Consider the following 15666-nt stretch of genomic DNA (forward strand, 5'->3'; position numbering starts at 1 on the left):
GACATTTTTTTTATCAGTTGTATCAGCCTTCGCCATCCTGGTTCCCTCCAGATGTTTTGGACTGCCACATCTGTCATTTGCTGCCCGCATGGCCTTTTCCCTTCTGTGAAATGGATGTGGGAGCAGAAAATGGTGGCTTCCAAAGACTGGTTTTGGGCTTTGAAGCTCAGCCCCCACCTTGGCCTGGCACTGAAGTTCTTGGGCAAATTGCTTGTCTTTTGCTGTCACCGGTTTGCCTTCTGGAAAATGCGTCGTTTCTGATTGGCCATGGTGACCATGGCAGCTAGTTTGTGAGAGCACCCACAACACTCTCAAAATTCCAGCGGTGCCCACTGACCCAAAAGGGCTGGGAACCCCCTGCAATAGACTGACATTCACCATCTGCCTGTGCTTACCAATGACCCATACATAGTTAGGAACATGTCATACCTATGCTGGTTGTATCTTGTATTCATTGGGTTGGATTTGGTATTAACTTGTGCTCTGTGTGTGTTTATCTTATCTGTGTTATCTATCTTGTCTTATCTCTATCTAATAAGTTCTGTGGTCTATATACAGCTGTCTCTCACAGTTGATCCTCTGAAGTGGAGATCTCGGAATGTGAACCTGTATCTTTTGGGCTCACTTTGAAAGGAGCCCCCCCGCTTTTTTTTCTTCTCTTCTCGGCTCCTGAGCTGGGGCCCTTCCCCTAAAATCAAAGCAAGTTTCCAGTCCTCATGGTTCTGATTTTTAAAACGAACCCATACAAGAGCCATTTCAACCTTTTAGACTGGGGAAAAAACTGCACAAAAGCCAGTTAACCACCAAACAATTGGTGTTTGGGGGAAAGGGAGTAGGGGCCCCACTTAAGTGACTGCTTCGGGTATCTGGAATGGTACGCTCCGGCCCGCAAGCCCAGGTGCCTCTATACATTTGCAGCGTTGCTGCAAGACTCTGATTGGGGTTTGCTATAACTGACTAATGACCCATCTCCCCCTCTGCCTGCCTCTTCCTGTAACAGGGCACCACGCTGTGCCAAACGGCCGCCATGGGGGGTGCCATTGTCTTGCTCTACGCCAGCCGAGCTTGCTACAACCTCGCAGCCTTGGCGCTTTCCTCCCGCACCCGCCTGGACTCCTTTGATTATGACTGGTACAACGTGTCCGACCAGGTGAGCTGGACTGTGTAAGGCAGGGGTCCCCAGCCTTTTTGAACCCATGGACACATTCGGGAATTTGAGAAGCTGCTACGGGCACCACAACAAAATGGCTCCCATGGAGGATGTGGCTAGTCCCATAATGGCTGCCATGGGGGTCTGGTTAGTCAAAAGTTGTGGAGTGAGGGGAGGAATAGCAAGGCTAGAGGCTGGGAGCAGGGGGGAATAGCAAGGCAAAGGGAATAGCAAGACAAAGAGCAAGGCTGGGAGGAGGAAGAAACAGCAGGGTAAAGAGATCTTGGGGGAGAGAAAAAGCAAGACTTGAGACTGGGAGTTGAGAGATTGAGAGAGAGCAAAGGAGAAAGGTCTGTCTGGATGGAAGAAGATTGGATGGGTCTGGAAGCAACTCTCCTTCTCTTCCTGCCTGCTGAACAGCTCATCAGCAGCAAGCTCAGGAACAGGAAGGCAAAGCTGGCGCCAGCATGGTTTTCAAGTTTGTTATTAAACATAAATATTTGAAGGGGGCAAGGAGTGGAGAGCTTCGTGGGCACCATTGGAGCTGCCATGTTGGGGACCCCTGGGGTAAGGTGTGTGTGGGGCAGGGGCTTCAGTCCAGGTGGGGCTCAGAAACCTTGTTTCCTAGTGCTCATCCCTGTCTCCCCAGAGGATTTTCTCCTTCTCTCATAACACTAGAAGCCACGGTCATTGGATGAAGCTGAATGGAGGGAGATTCAGGACAGACGAAAGGAAGGAGCTTTTCCACACAGCGCATGCTTAACAGGGCATAGGCTTCTTGCCAGTAATTTGGGTGGCTTTAGAAGGGGATTAGACAAATTCATGGTGGGTGAGTTGTCAGCGGCCACTTACCATGATGGCTATCTGCTACCTCCAGTATCAAAGGCCACATCCCTCTGAATATCAGATGCAGTATGGGAGGAGGGCTGTTGCCCTCACGGTGGCTTTCCAGAGGTATCTGGCTGACCACTGTGGGAAACAGAATGCTGGATTACTTAGGCCTTTGCGCTGCCCTTATTTTCTTCTGTGCTGGGGAGAGTGTGTTTCTCTCACCACTCTGCAAACCAGAGGTGGGCAAAAGGTAGATTTCCAGATGCTTTGGACTTCAACTCCCAGCATGCCTGAGCATTGGCCATGCTGGCAGGGGCTGATGGGAGTTGAAGTTTGGAGCACCTGGAGATCCACCTTCTTCCCACCCCAATGTAAACCACAACCACCCAAATGCTTGTATTTTATTCAAAACAATACCCTGCCTTTCTACTACTGATCTTTCAGAGCTGCTTACAAAATTGAAATAAATCCTTCAACAATAAAATCCAGGGTAGAAAAAACTATTTAAAAAAGCCACCCTTCCAGTCCATATATAAGGCCAGTGTCAGGAAAAGTGGTAGCAATGGAATACTAATACGAACACTGTCATTCAATAAAAACACCATTAAAATGTAACCACCCTTCATATAATATGTTGAAATGCTTCGGAGGCTAGGACACTTTTAAGTTAGCACCTAAGAATGTAAGAAGACCCATGCTGGGTCAGACCAGGGGTCCATCTAGTCCAGCATTCTGTTCACACAACCAGCTGCCGGCAGGAAACTCACAAGCAGGATGTGAGTGCAACAGCACCTCCCACCCGTGTTCCTCAGCAACTGGTGTACATAGGCATACTGCCTCTGATATTGGGGGTAGCATATAGCCCTCAGGACTAGTAGCCATTGTTAGCCATATCATCCATGAATTTTTCCAAATCCCTTCTAAAGCCATCCAAGGTTGGTGGCCACCTCTACATCTTGTAGTAGCAAATTCCATAGTTAAACTATGCTCTATGTGAAGAAGTGCTTCTTTTTATCTGTCCTGATAAGATAGCCTACAAGATAGAAAGATAACCTCCTAGATAGAAAGGCAGGTGCCACGCAAATATTTCTGTGGTGCCAACACCAAAAAGCCTCAGCCCTAGTCACCACCCACCTTACCCCCGAAAGTGGCTGCACCCTGAGCAAGAGCTTGGAGGATGCTCTTAAGGAACAGGCGAACTCATACAGGAGAAGACAGGCCCTTCCACTATTCGGTCCCAAGCATTTGTTTCCTCAACCTGACGCCGTCCAAATGTGTTGGACTATAACTCCCATATCCCCCAGCCAGTGTGGTCAGTGGCTACAAGTGTGTGTTTGAGGGGTGAGAGAGTAGGAGGTGGATTGTAGGTTCAGCATAACCTCTTCCCCTCCACCTCTCCCTCTCATTATCTAAGATCTCTCCCTGCATCTTCCCCTTCCAGGCGGATCTGATTACAGACCTGGGAGACCAAGGTTACATCGTCTTTGGCCTCATTCTCTTTGTTTGGGAGCTGCTGCCCACCACGTTGCTGGTCGGCTTCTTCCGGGTACACCGGCCAGCTCAGGATATGGTGAGCGTGGCTGTCGGTTGGAGAGGGGCAAAGCCCAGAAGGTGGCGGAAGGGAGACCTGAAGGCAGGGGGAGTTGTAGGCCCAGTTGCCCATTTAGCCATGAGTGGGACACATGCAGTAAGGGCATAGACCTCCAGGCTGGGAGTCCAAATCTCGCCTTCCTGAGTTCCCAGTCTGGCCCTCTGGGGTTTCCCATTGGACCACCGCCTTTCCCCTGACCACTGATCATTTGGTGGTTTCCTGGCATCTGTGCACTTTTCCCCCCATTCCAAAAGGTCAAAATGCCTCTCCTCAGGCTTAGCTACTGGCAGGGAGCGCTTTCAGCTACAACGTGCTGCTATTTTGGCCACATCCCCTTTGCCTTTGGCCCCTCCCACCACTGCAATGTGGGCCCCGAGAGCTCCTCCGAAATGGTATTTCCCCCCCATGCTGAAACAGGTTCAACACCTGGTGATACAGGATCGCACTTCAGGATTTGATGGCCTTTTCAAGGATCCCGACCATCTTTTCTGTGTCGCTCCTTTAAAAAAGAAAAGAAAAAAGCACAAGTTGCTAGTCCTCGTTGTTATGTAGGAAAACAGAAGGAATCCTAGATGGCTTTTTGCAAGGGTTTTAGCAGGGCACTAATTCTATTCACTGCTCCTTCTGTAGTGGAGGGCAGGGGAGAGGATGCTGACACGTCTGCCAGAGGTGGCTGCAAAAATCCATTGGGCGCAGTCCATTCAGGAATGTGCCAATAATGGCTTCTCCCTTTGTACAGAGTGCCAGCCGTGTCTTCAACCGGCAGCTCGGAGTCTCCCGTTCTTATTTCTTCGACCATCCGGGGCAGCGTGATAGCGAAGGACTGACTAGCAGGTAATACTTTTCGTCCCTGATTCTGCGAGCATAAATACCCACCCATTTCATGGGCACCATAATACTCCTCAGCAAATAATTTAGGAGCAGAGAAAGATACATTATACCCACTCAGCCTGCTGGTCCACCTAACTTGATATTGCCTGCACTGACTGGCAGCTTTCTCCAGGGGTCTTACCCAATTCTACCCAGGGATGAAACCACCTGTATGCAAAGGAGGTGCTCTGCTCCTGAGCTAGGGTCCTTCCCCTAAAACAGAAGCAAGGGCTCTGCTCCTGAGCTCCCTGAGGATGTGGGGGATTTGAACCTGGGATCTTTTGTTTGCAGAGTAGGTGCCCTGTAACCGAGCTTTGACCCTTTCCCCCATCATGGCAAGTGTCCCCGTGGTGCTGAGCAAGTGGCGCTGGAAATCACCTCTGCTGCCTGAGCAGGAACGATGGGCATTGCCCCATTTCTCCTGCCCCTGCGAGGCAGCATTGGCCCAAAGAGACAGAATAAAGACCATACTGGTCACGCATAACTTGAATGTCTCAGTTTTTTAGTTGAAAGCCATGATTTTCTCTGTGTGGTGTCACTCTGTGCCTTGCATCTCTGTGGAAAATGCCAGTGCAGGGTTGCAGAACCTCAGGCCCTCTGGGGGTCCCCAGAGGGCCACACCCCTTTCCCCCAACCATCAATGGTTTGGTGGTTTCCCAGCTTTTGTGCAGTTTTCCCCCATTCCAAAAGGTCGAAATGCCTCTCCTAAGGCTTAGTTACTGGCACAAAGAACTTTAAGCAAAAATACGCTGCTATTTTTGGCCTCAGCCCTTTTGCCTTTAGCCCCGCCCACCACCGGAATGTGGCCCCCAAGAGCTCCTGCAAAATGGAGTTTGGCCCTTGGGCTGAAAGAGATTCTTCACCCCTGTTGTAGTGGTCCACCGGTTCAATTTAATACCGGGAAGGATTGCAGTGAGACTCTGCAGGGGAGTGTGACACCAGCTTCTACGGAGGAGGAAGAGGACTCTCAGGCAAGTGGCGCCACTTCACTGAGGCGCAACTATTTCTAATTCTTGCTTTCCTTTGCTTCCTCGGCCTTCTCCCTTTTCAGCCTGACGGGACGACTGAGTGGCGGGAGCTGGTACGGCTCGATCAACCGCAGCGGGGAGCAGGAGTGGTTTGGGGGCCACCCTCCTACAGCCCCCCTTCTGTTCTCACAGGCGGCGGTTTCCGGCAGCCACCACCACAGCCTCTACTCCACCCCACAGAACTAAGAAAGGGTTTGCCAGGCATCAGTGCATGTGGGGAGGGGGATAGCTGGGGGCAGTGACCCAGGAACTGCTGCTGATGCAGGAGAGGGGGTGTATGAAGAGGGCGGGGTAGGAATGCACACATGGTATTATAACCGCCATCACCTCATTCCCTAAACTGTGTAGCGCAGAAAACCCAGCTTAATCCCTTAGCTGTAGGGCTGGCTACCTATTTTGCTGGCATCTTGGTCTCGATGCTTGGAAAAAAGAAAAAAAACCTTCCCCCAAATGCCTCTCCGCCCCCAGGTATGTAACCAATAGTATATACTGAGAACTTCGGCACTTTAATCGACTTGGGGGTGGGGTCAGTTTTATCTGTGATGTCATTGTTGAAATGATTTCTGGTTTAAAAAAAAGGAGGTGGGGCACGCTCTCTTCTCCTCTCTCCCCATGAGCTGGTAGCTGCAGTGTACTGGAGTAGCCCTTTTGTCCAACGCTAGACATGCTGCAGTTCTGGTGCTGTTCCGTTCCCCCCATCCCACCCCATCCCACCCTACCCTACCCTACAATAAAGTCAACTTTGTGTTAGCGACACTGTGTGTGATGTTTCTGTGGTCATGCTGCGGCAGGGGCATCGTGCCTCTCCTGAGGCAAAGTTACAGGCAGTAGGAGCATTACGCTAAAACAGGCTAGTATTTTGGCCCTTTTTTGCCTTCTGCCCACACAGTGCTGGAATGTGGCCCTGGAGAGCTTCTCCCAAATGGAATTTGGGCCTTGGGTTGAAAGAGGGCCAGCACCTCAGTGCTGTGGGGTGGGATTGACGGGATGGGGATGCAAGTGCCTCCGTTTTGACTGCAGTGATCTCTGCGGTGCTGAACTGCTTTCTTTACCAGGTCAGACTCTGGAAGCAAGGCTGGCTCATTTTATCGGGGCAATCGTTAGTGGTGTGAGTATGCCATCTTTGTAAACATTAGATTTTTGGTGTTTCTGGAAGAAAGAGGTCTTTCCGGTGTGGCATCTGATTCTTCTAACTAGAGATGTCAAGCTTTGAACCTGAAACCTTTTGCATGCAAAGCAGCTGCTCTACCACTGAGCTACAGTCGCTCCCCAGTAACGATGGTGGCTTTTCCCAACAATCCGCCAATACCGTCTTTGCTGCAGCCAGAGGATGTTCTGCAATAATAATTTGGTCACAGCTTGCTAGTCGTTGCTGAAATAATTCAAAATAAAAGTTCAGTCGCCAGAGTTGGGTCTGTTACCTCTTTGAACTTGCTTCCCCGGGCTTGTGCCTGCTGGAGGTTTTGGGCTACAACTTGCTTCAGCCCAAGGCAGCAGGGCCGAAGGGGAGCTGGCTTGGGGGATGCTGGGAGTTGTAGTCCAACACATCTGGAGGGCCCCGGGTTATTTATTTATTTAAAGCGTTTATATCCCGCCGTATATCATTAAGATCTCAGGGCAGCATACAGATAAAGGGTAAGGGAAGGCTGTTTTTAAATAACGCCAGCTGTTTTTGTCTAGGACTCTCCCACCAAAGTTAGCCCAAATCTGCACAATCACCAGGCCATTTCCAACATTGTAAGCAATCCAGTTTTTTCCCATTTTTTAAAAAAAGAGGATATCGGCTTCGCCTTTTTGGCCACACCCAGGGGACTAGGATGTTCGAAATCAAAACGTGCCCACCCTGGCTGACTGTTCGGGATAAGAAAGCGGAAGGCAGCCATTTTAGAACTGGAGGTACATTTTAGCCAATGCTATTTCTGAGGGTTGCGAATGTGGGAAATGTAGGGTGGGGGGGGGTAAGGAAATCCTGTTAAGGGTTGTTTGTCAAAATAGCCTATCAATAATAATAATAACAACAACAACAGAGCGTGTGTGTCTAACTGTCCATCTGTGAACACCATTGCTCCAAGACTGTGAAATCTAGACACCTGAAATTTGGTATGCAGGCTAATGGGACCCTAGCAGTGTGCACCTCAAGGTTACTGTGTTTTTAAAATGCATTGTGCATTAATTTTAATTAATTTAGATATGTCCATGTCTTCAAAGCCTACAGTTAACATTTTCAGTCACTAGGGGCAGACGTCCGTAAGCAGTGCATAGGTTTGCAGGCGATAAAGCCTGAAGCCAGGGGAGATTAATAGGCTGAAGGACAGAGTTCTAGGGCTGCGGTGGGCAGTCCATCCCCTCGGGGGAACGGAGTGGACGGATCTCAACCTTAGGGAGCTATGGGGATGCACCTATAGGAATAGCAAGGGCTATTCCTAGGTTTCACTCTGGTTGTGCTTTTATACTGTAGTTTTAAGTTTTCATATTTTCTGTTGTTTTATGTTGTACTTTGTCGTTTTAATTTTTGTGAACTGCCCAAGGAGCTTCAGTTATTGGGTGGTATAGAAATTAAATACATAAATAAATAGAGCTGCCAGCAGGCATGGCTTCATTCCAGTGGGGCGGGCACACTGGTGGGCTTCACACAACATGACAAGCCTGAGCCAGGAGTTGTGTTGTACGAACCTAGCCGTGCTAAGAAGCCATGGTTTGTTAACCACAAACATCCCACAAAGAGAACACATGGTTTGTTGTTGGGTTGTGAAATGTGGGATGTTTGTGGCTTGTCTCTTGTCTCTTCCCCATGTAAAGGAAGGCAGGGCGCTGGGGCTCTACCAGCCCCCCTTTTTCTGTTGCCACCACCTCTTCAGCTCGGCTCCATCTGACACTAGAGGATCCCTCTTACTCCCTCCAACCCTCCAGAGGGAATCAGTAGCCACTGAATTTAGCACTGACCCAGGAAAGAAATAGCAATAATTTGAAGTAGAAGTTTATTTACAATTAATGGGTGAGGTAATGGGAAGAGAAATAGAACAAAATACAAATAGAAATACCCAAGAACCCATACTCTGGCTTGTCGTGTTGTGTGAACCGGGTCAATGTATTCAATTCTGATTTATTTATTCGTGTCAGAAGCATCACAATTAAAAAACATACTATAACATATAACATTTAAAATATAACATGTAGAAGTTAAAATATATAGAAATTAGACAAATCTTGCCCAGAAACTAGCAACATTAATTGCGTTCTGTCGCACTGTCATAAGGCCCTCATGTGTACATTGGTCAGGGCACAAAGGGCAAGTATACATATGTGTTGTTGTCTGCAAGTCTCCGCAGTCACATAGGGCAGAGATCACCGGATAACCCCATTTATTCAAAGTGTCTCTAGATCTTGTTACACCCGTACGCAGTCTATTCAATGATTTCCACACTTCCCAGCTTTCATCGGAACCGGGTTTCAGCTCCTCTGCTGGTTCCCTCCAGTGCTGATTCTCTGTAGCTTTCCATAGGTCCATTCTACTTTTGAATTCATCAAAGTCTTCTGTCGAACTGAGGAAGCTTTTCCTGGATTTTAATCTCTGAGGAGCTGGTTGTAGGCCGTAAAGAGGGTGTTGTTTGGATATTGAGGATCTAAGCCTCTCTTTGTATGCTGCTGCTTCTCTGCGAAGAGGCAGGGCAGTGCCAGCTATGGTGTGGTGTACTGGCAAGAGTGTTGGACTAGGAGCTGGGAGATCTGGGTTCTAGTCCCCACTCGGCCATGAAAGCTCACTGGGTGACTTTGGGCCAGTCACAGACTCTCAGCCCAACCCACCTCATAGGGTTGTTGTTGTGAGGATAAAATGGAGAGGAGGAGGATAATGTAAGCTGCCTTGGGTTCCTAGTGAGAGGAAGAAAGGCGGGGTATAAATGCAATACATACATACATACATACATACATATATGGTAGATCTTATCTAGAGAAGTGGGTTTTAGACATCTGGTAATGATTCTACTTGTTTCATTCAAAGCAACATCAACTTGTCCAGAAGCATCTAAAAGTGTAGCGTTCAATTCTGATAACTGGTAAGCTTGCTTGAAATCTTCCCTGTATCAAACGAAGGGCTGTTTCAGCTCGTGTGAAACCGGGTTCATTTGCTAGTGCCTCAGTACAAGCAATGCCAGTGCCTGGATCTTTCCAAGGTGTATATGTCAGGCCTCATCAGCTGCCATTTTCAGTGGCTGTCCCATCCCCCTCTTCCTCTTCAGATGTGAGCAGGGGAAGCTGATAAAAGCCCCCTGCTTGCTATTACTTTTGGAGGACCCCCATCCCAGTGGCCTCCAGCTGATACAGTTGTGAGCCCCGCCCCCCCCCCCCCGAAAAGCAGACAGAAGGAGGGTGAGAATTGGGCACAGGGCAAAGCTATAGATGGACAACTTTAAAGAGGGTTCAAATTGTGTGAACCTTTGGGGAGAGGGGGTGGCTGTGTCAAGTTTGAAGCTCCACCCCTAATATTCCAGGGGCAGGGCCTTTGAAGCTCCACCCCTAATATTCCAGGGGCAGGACCTTTAAACCCAGGGCTGGGGGCTGTTCAAGCAGAAGGTGACGCTGGGTGACGCTTTATGACTTAAATGAAGATAAAAAGCCTTTACTTTTGAGTGCAAGTTTCGTGCCCTCTCTGCTAATTCCCATCTGTTTCAAAAATATTAATTTGATATCTGCGTTGATCTCCTGTGGAAAAAGGCGAGATGGATTACTGAGACTACAAGAGGAATACGCTGGAAAGATGAGGTGGATTAAAATGTTGGAATGGGGAGAGAAGGCCGGGGATGGTCCCTGGGGGAAACTAGACTCAAACCCTGGGTTCTAATTCTACATTCTGATATTATTCAGATAATATCAGAATGTATTATTACATTCTGTAATAATGTAACATTATTACATTATTACATTCTGTAATAATACATTATTACATTCTGTAATAATGTAATAATGCCTTCCATCCAGACCTCTGAGAAGGAAAGCCTAAGCCCCCAAAACTAGCTGAATCCCCACAACCCAGCAAATAGTACTTCTAAAGTTGGGAGAAGGAGAGAGTGTGCTGATCACGTGCAACGCCCTCCTTCAGTGCAGGCTGACCCACTCCTGCCCCCATCTGCTGCTTCTGTATATAGGAAAGATCCTCGTGCCAGCTCTGCCGTGATGCCGCTGTAAGCCCTTGCTGCCTTTTTAATCCCAGGAATCTGTCCTTGGAGGCCGGCAGGAGTGGTGGTGTATGGGTGTGGAGTGGGGGAAAGGCAGGCCTCGATGATCCCAGCCTGCTTGGCGTAGGCCCAGCCCAGCATCCTTGAAGATCACGAGCTGGCCAGGCGAGGAATGGAAAGTGGGGCTGCTGGCCCAGGCCTTGCGGGCCATCACCGAGGTGGAGTAACGTTTGGAGCGTTTGCAAAAGGAGCGACAGCAGAAGCAGGTGCAAACTGGACACACTGGAGGCCGCGGCAGAAGGTAACAACAGGAAGGGGGTGCAGAGCAGGTTGTTTGTGTGGGGTTGGGGGGTGTTGCATCGTCTGGGCACATCTGCAGGTTTCCACTTGTTAGAAATCATTGACTGCTGTCTTCCTTTATAATATACATCAATGCTATTTCCATAGTATTGAGAGCTCTTCAGAGTCATCCTTACAATAACCCTGTGAGGTAGGCCACCGTTATTATCCCTCCCACAAATGTGGACAAGGGGCTAAGGGAATAGTTGCTTGCTGCTTAAAAAAAAAAAGTAGGTTATTAATAATAATCAACGCTTGATGGTTAATAATTAAGTCTTGGCAGTTCATAGCCTGGCTGAGAATTGGACTTGGACATTCTAACCCCACATATAACGTTTTTGGTGGGATGTGTCTTAATGTTTCATTGCCAATCCTGAAAAGCCTGTAATTGTTAATTACATCACTGTTAATTATTAATTATTTATCCCCCCCCCAATGCCACTGGGGACCTGAGGCAAAGAAATAGTAGTTGGTTGGTTAGTTAGTTTTATTTATATTTATAACCCACCCTTCCTCGCAAGGAGCCAGCCCAGGGCAGCTAACAACCTGTATAAAAACTGTGACACAATAACGCTGTTAAAATCATAACTCTAGAATTACAAATACATGATAAAGTACAATAAAGCCATCACTACACCACCAGAAGCCAGGTTCACCAACTACAGCTGTTCCTGGACTGGGATAATCTGGCATCAGTAGTCCATGCTCTGATAACTTCCTGACTGGACTACTGAATTGCACTCTATGTGGGGCTTCCCTTGCAGATGGGAACTTCTGGGAGTTATGGCTGAGCTGAGATACTTGAACCAAGCATGTAATTTGTGCCTTTAACTGGTATGCTGCTCCAGTCCTCATTACAGCTATTTTGATGGTCCTAACATTTAACGCGTTTTGCATACGTTAGCTCAGCAGTCTTTACATCAGCCCCCAAAAGAAGGCTACTGGAAGACCTCCATGTTTCTAGTGGAAGGGTCTGAAAGTGAGGGACAAAGGTTTTCCTTGAGGCTGCCTGGTGGATGCATGGCTGATTGGAGATTTGCAGTAGATGACAGAAGTGTGAGAATGTTAAGGTTTTAGCAAAAAGCAATCTCCTAGTCCTCATGACAGTAGAGAAAAACTTGGAAATATACCTGTGTTCTGTCTTCTCCCCTCCCTCCGTCACACACACGCGCACGCACACACACACACACACAGAAAAACCCAAGACTGGGATCAGAAGAAATCATGCAGAATTATGCAAATTGTATAATTTATTCATTTGGGCATATGGGTTATGGAATCTGATGTTTGTTGGGGCATGTGCACCAATGCACGCAGATGTGACAGATATTTTTGGGAAAAGGAATGTCCCTACAACTGCAGGATGTATAACAACTCTGCTTTTTAAGTGGCTCATCTTCCATTGTACCTTGCAGCATGAAGAGGAGAGGATCTCATGAGCCCTTCTCTCCCAGCAGAACCAGAGCTTGGCTGGCGTTTGTGAGCAGATGGCGCATGCCCGCCAACGCTTGGCACGGGAGCTGCAAGCAAAAGAAGCCCAAGTGAGTTGCCTGGAGGCTCAGCTAGCCCAGGCGACCCGCTGCCAAGCGGAACTTGAAGAAGAGCTGCTCAGGTAAGGGCTGAAAACGTAAAAGGTGTTGGTGCCAGCTGTGGGATTGGTGTTACAAAGCCAAAGAGGGAAGCAGCTGTGTGCCTTCTGCAATTTCACTGTCTTGTCAGAGAAAGGCAGAATTTGGTAGCTGTTGCAGGAATCAGTATCCTAGGAATGACTTTTAAAAGGATAAATAAGTTTCTAGCCCTTAAGGCTGTGTAGAGAACACTTGCGGGCAACGCTTGATCAAATCGCAGAAACCAGGGCAGGAAGGGCTGAGTAGGATTTTCAGGTGTTGAGGGACAAGCCTTCAATACCCAGTCGTTTGCCCATCTGGATGGCCAGCAGGAGCAGAAGAAATCGTACAGAGTAAGCAGGTATATGCAGATCTGTTCAATCTGCATCATCTATGCAGAGGTAGTAGATCTTCCTTCCGTTGTAAAATAATACCTGGCATTTAGAACATACAAAGTGCTTCATATACATTAACTCAGTAATCCCTACAACAACCCTTTAAGGTAGGTCAGTATTATCCCCTGTACTGCAGGTGTAGGCGAGGTGAGACTGAGAACAGAAGATGGCCCAAGGCCCCCTAGATTTCTTTTATTCTTTTTGTTGCTTTCCTTTTTATCCCACCTATCCTCCAAGGAGCTGGAAGAAGCATACAAAGTCTCCCACCTGCTGCCATGTTATCCTCACAGCAACCCTGTAAGGTGGGATAGGCTGAGAGAGAGAGTGACCGGCCCAAGGCTGAGCTTTAAGGCTGAGTGGGATTTGAACCTGGGTCTCCGCACTCGTAGATCCAAACTCTTTAACAATTACACCATAACTCTAGTTGTGTCCAGTATCAGAGGTAGTATGCCTGTGTTCACCGGTTGCTGGGGAACATGGGAAGGGGGGTGGTGATGCATTCATGTTCTGCTTGTGGGTTCCTGGTGAATAGCTGGTTGGCCGCTGTGTGAACAGAATGCTGGACTAGATGGGCCCTTGGTCTGATCCAGCAGGGCTCTTCATATGTTCTTACGTGTCCACAGCAGAGGTGAGAGTTAAATTGATTCACCAGGTGCATTACTTACACCAGGGTTGTCCAACCTCTTTCAGTCCAAGGGTGAATTCAGTTTCAGAGAAGCCCTCGGGGCCACATTCCAGTGGTTGGTGGGACCAAAATACCCAAAATACCAGCATATTTTAGCATAAAGCTTTTACTGCCAATAACGAAACCTTGGGAAAGGCATTTCAACCTTTTAGAACGGTGAGGGGAGCAAGTCCAGCCTTCACGTGAGGCAACCGCTTCAGGTAGCAGATGCTGGGGGGCAGCAACGGCAGCTCCCTGCCATTCATCCTGAGTCCCTCCGTCATCCTCCTCTGCTGGAGGACAGAGCCATGTGTGGCACGTGGCCTGTCCTGCACCCCGTAAACCAGCTTGCTGCCTTGAGGTGCACTGGAAGAAGCTATCCCATTGCTAGCGCTGAAGTGAGATTCAGCCATCAGTCCATTCAGTACATGGAATGGTGGGGGAGGGGAGGTCACCATCTTGTCTTTTGCCTCAGGTGGCAGAATGTCTTGGGCCAACCCGGGGAGGGGGGGAGACTGCAAAATCCAGGGAAACCCCCAAACGATTGGCGGTTGGGGAAAGGAGGGGCGAAGAGAAGGGGGCATAGCCATCTGGGGCTCCCCAGAGGCCCAGATTGGAATCCAAAGCAGGCCACATTCGGCCTGCAGGCCTGAGATGCAGCACCCCTGACTTGCGCTGTCTATGGTGCAGCATCTGGCCCTGGGCATTCTTCTACATCCTTCTCTCTTCCCTACAGGTACCACGTAGAACTGGAAAAGCTGCAATCACAATCCCATTCGGTTCTGCTTCCCCCATGCCTTGGGCCGAAGGTAACAAACCAACAGAAGAAACGGCCAGGGGTTTCTTTAGGCCACGGCAAGTGAGATACGCTCCTTCCCACGCTGGGCCTCAGGGATTACACAGGCTTTGCCAGATGGAGACAGAATTAGCGGCCGAAGAGTTGCAGGAAGGTGGTCAGGGCAGAAGTCTGTGACATCTTTGGGGTGGGAGTGGAAAGGAGGGGTTGTCCGTTTGAAGGATGAGGCTTGGGAAGGGGGGCGAAGACAGCACACCCACCCCAGTGGCCTCGAGGTCGGCTCCAGAAAGGTTAGGAGGGAATCGTGAACCCCCCTCGCCCCAATCCTGGGGCCAACACTGGGTGAGGGAGTTGAATAAGGGTAGTGTAGGGAGAAGTCTGCCGGGAGAGAGCTTTTGTTGAAACTTTTTGGCTTTTTAAAAATCTGTGTTTGTGTTGGCAAAAAACCCTCCTAAAATATAAGGGAATAGAAGATATTTTTATTATTATTGTTGTTGTTGTTGTTGTTAATAGTGTTATTTAATTACTTTGTTAACCACCCAGAGAACTTTGGCTATTGGGCAGCATAACAATGAAGTTGTTGTTGTTATTTCTGTGCTGCCCTATAGCCAAAGCCCTCTGGGCAGTTCACAAAAATTACAAACCACAAATACAAGAGAATAAAACAATAGTATAAGATTTTTAACATACAAAATTTAAAACAATTTAAACAACTACAACAATTTCAATAAGATATATATTTAACGGGGCATTGGTTTGGGGGTGAGAGGCAGGGGGTGTTGGTAGAAAGGTTTTTTTATTCAATCACAGCCTTCTTGAACCTATGGGACAGAATCTGGAGTAACTTGGTTGTTCTTTCTTTAGAAAAAAAGTGTTTAGTCCTTAAGGATGGGTAGATGTCGCGTGGGAGAAGCCTGAAGCAGAAGCCAGAAGGGGGAGCTAGCAGGCTTTCCAGTGGACAGCAGGCAGGGCTGTGATTTGTTGCTTGTTTCTATGGCTTGGAAAGTAGAGTAAGTATCGTGGGGTAGATTAAATGTGTAGGTGCAAACCATATCCCTACATATCTGGCTCCCCTCTGTTCTACAGGTGGTGTTGAGGCCAAAGCAGAGCCTAGCACACCCCTTTGAATTGGAACAAGTGTGAGTATGGGAAACACCCCTCCACCTTGGGCTTTGCTTAATTTGACCGAAGCTTTAAAACAGGGGTTGGGAACCTTCGGCC

General features: G+C 48.4%; 1 protein-coding gene across 5 annotated transcripts in view; it reads left to right on the plus strand.

Annotated features, from left to right (window-relative positions):
- The window catches only part of GPR137 (G protein-coupled receptor 137), a 31509-nt gene that overhangs the window by 6664 nt on the left and 9179 nt on the right, over positions 1-15666 (plus strand). For 3 of the 5 annotated variants that reach the window (XM_084823494.1, XM_084823495.1, XM_084823496.1), the window contains exons 4-7: positions 1001-1150; positions 3423-3551; positions 4312-4406; positions 5494-15584. In XM_084823494.1, coding sequence (XP_084679620.1) covers positions 1001-1150; positions 3423-3551; positions 4312-4406; positions 5494-5656 — 537 coding nt within the window. In that variant the 3' untranslated portion in view covers positions 5657-15584. Of the gene's footprint in view, positions 1-1000; positions 1151-3422; positions 3552-4311; positions 4407-5316; positions 5414-5493; positions 15585-15666 lie in introns of all 5 variants that reach the window. The other 2 variants (XM_084823498.1, XM_084823497.1) reach the window with 2 other exon arrangements.

This window comes from Heloderma suspectum, chromosome 17 (assembly GCF_057233095.1).
Source record: "Heloderma suspectum isolate Gila_16-S chromosome 17, 16-S_ref, whole genome shotgun sequence".
Lineage (NCBI taxonomy): Eukaryota > Metazoa > Chordata > Lepidosauria > Squamata > Helodermatidae > Heloderma > Heloderma suspectum.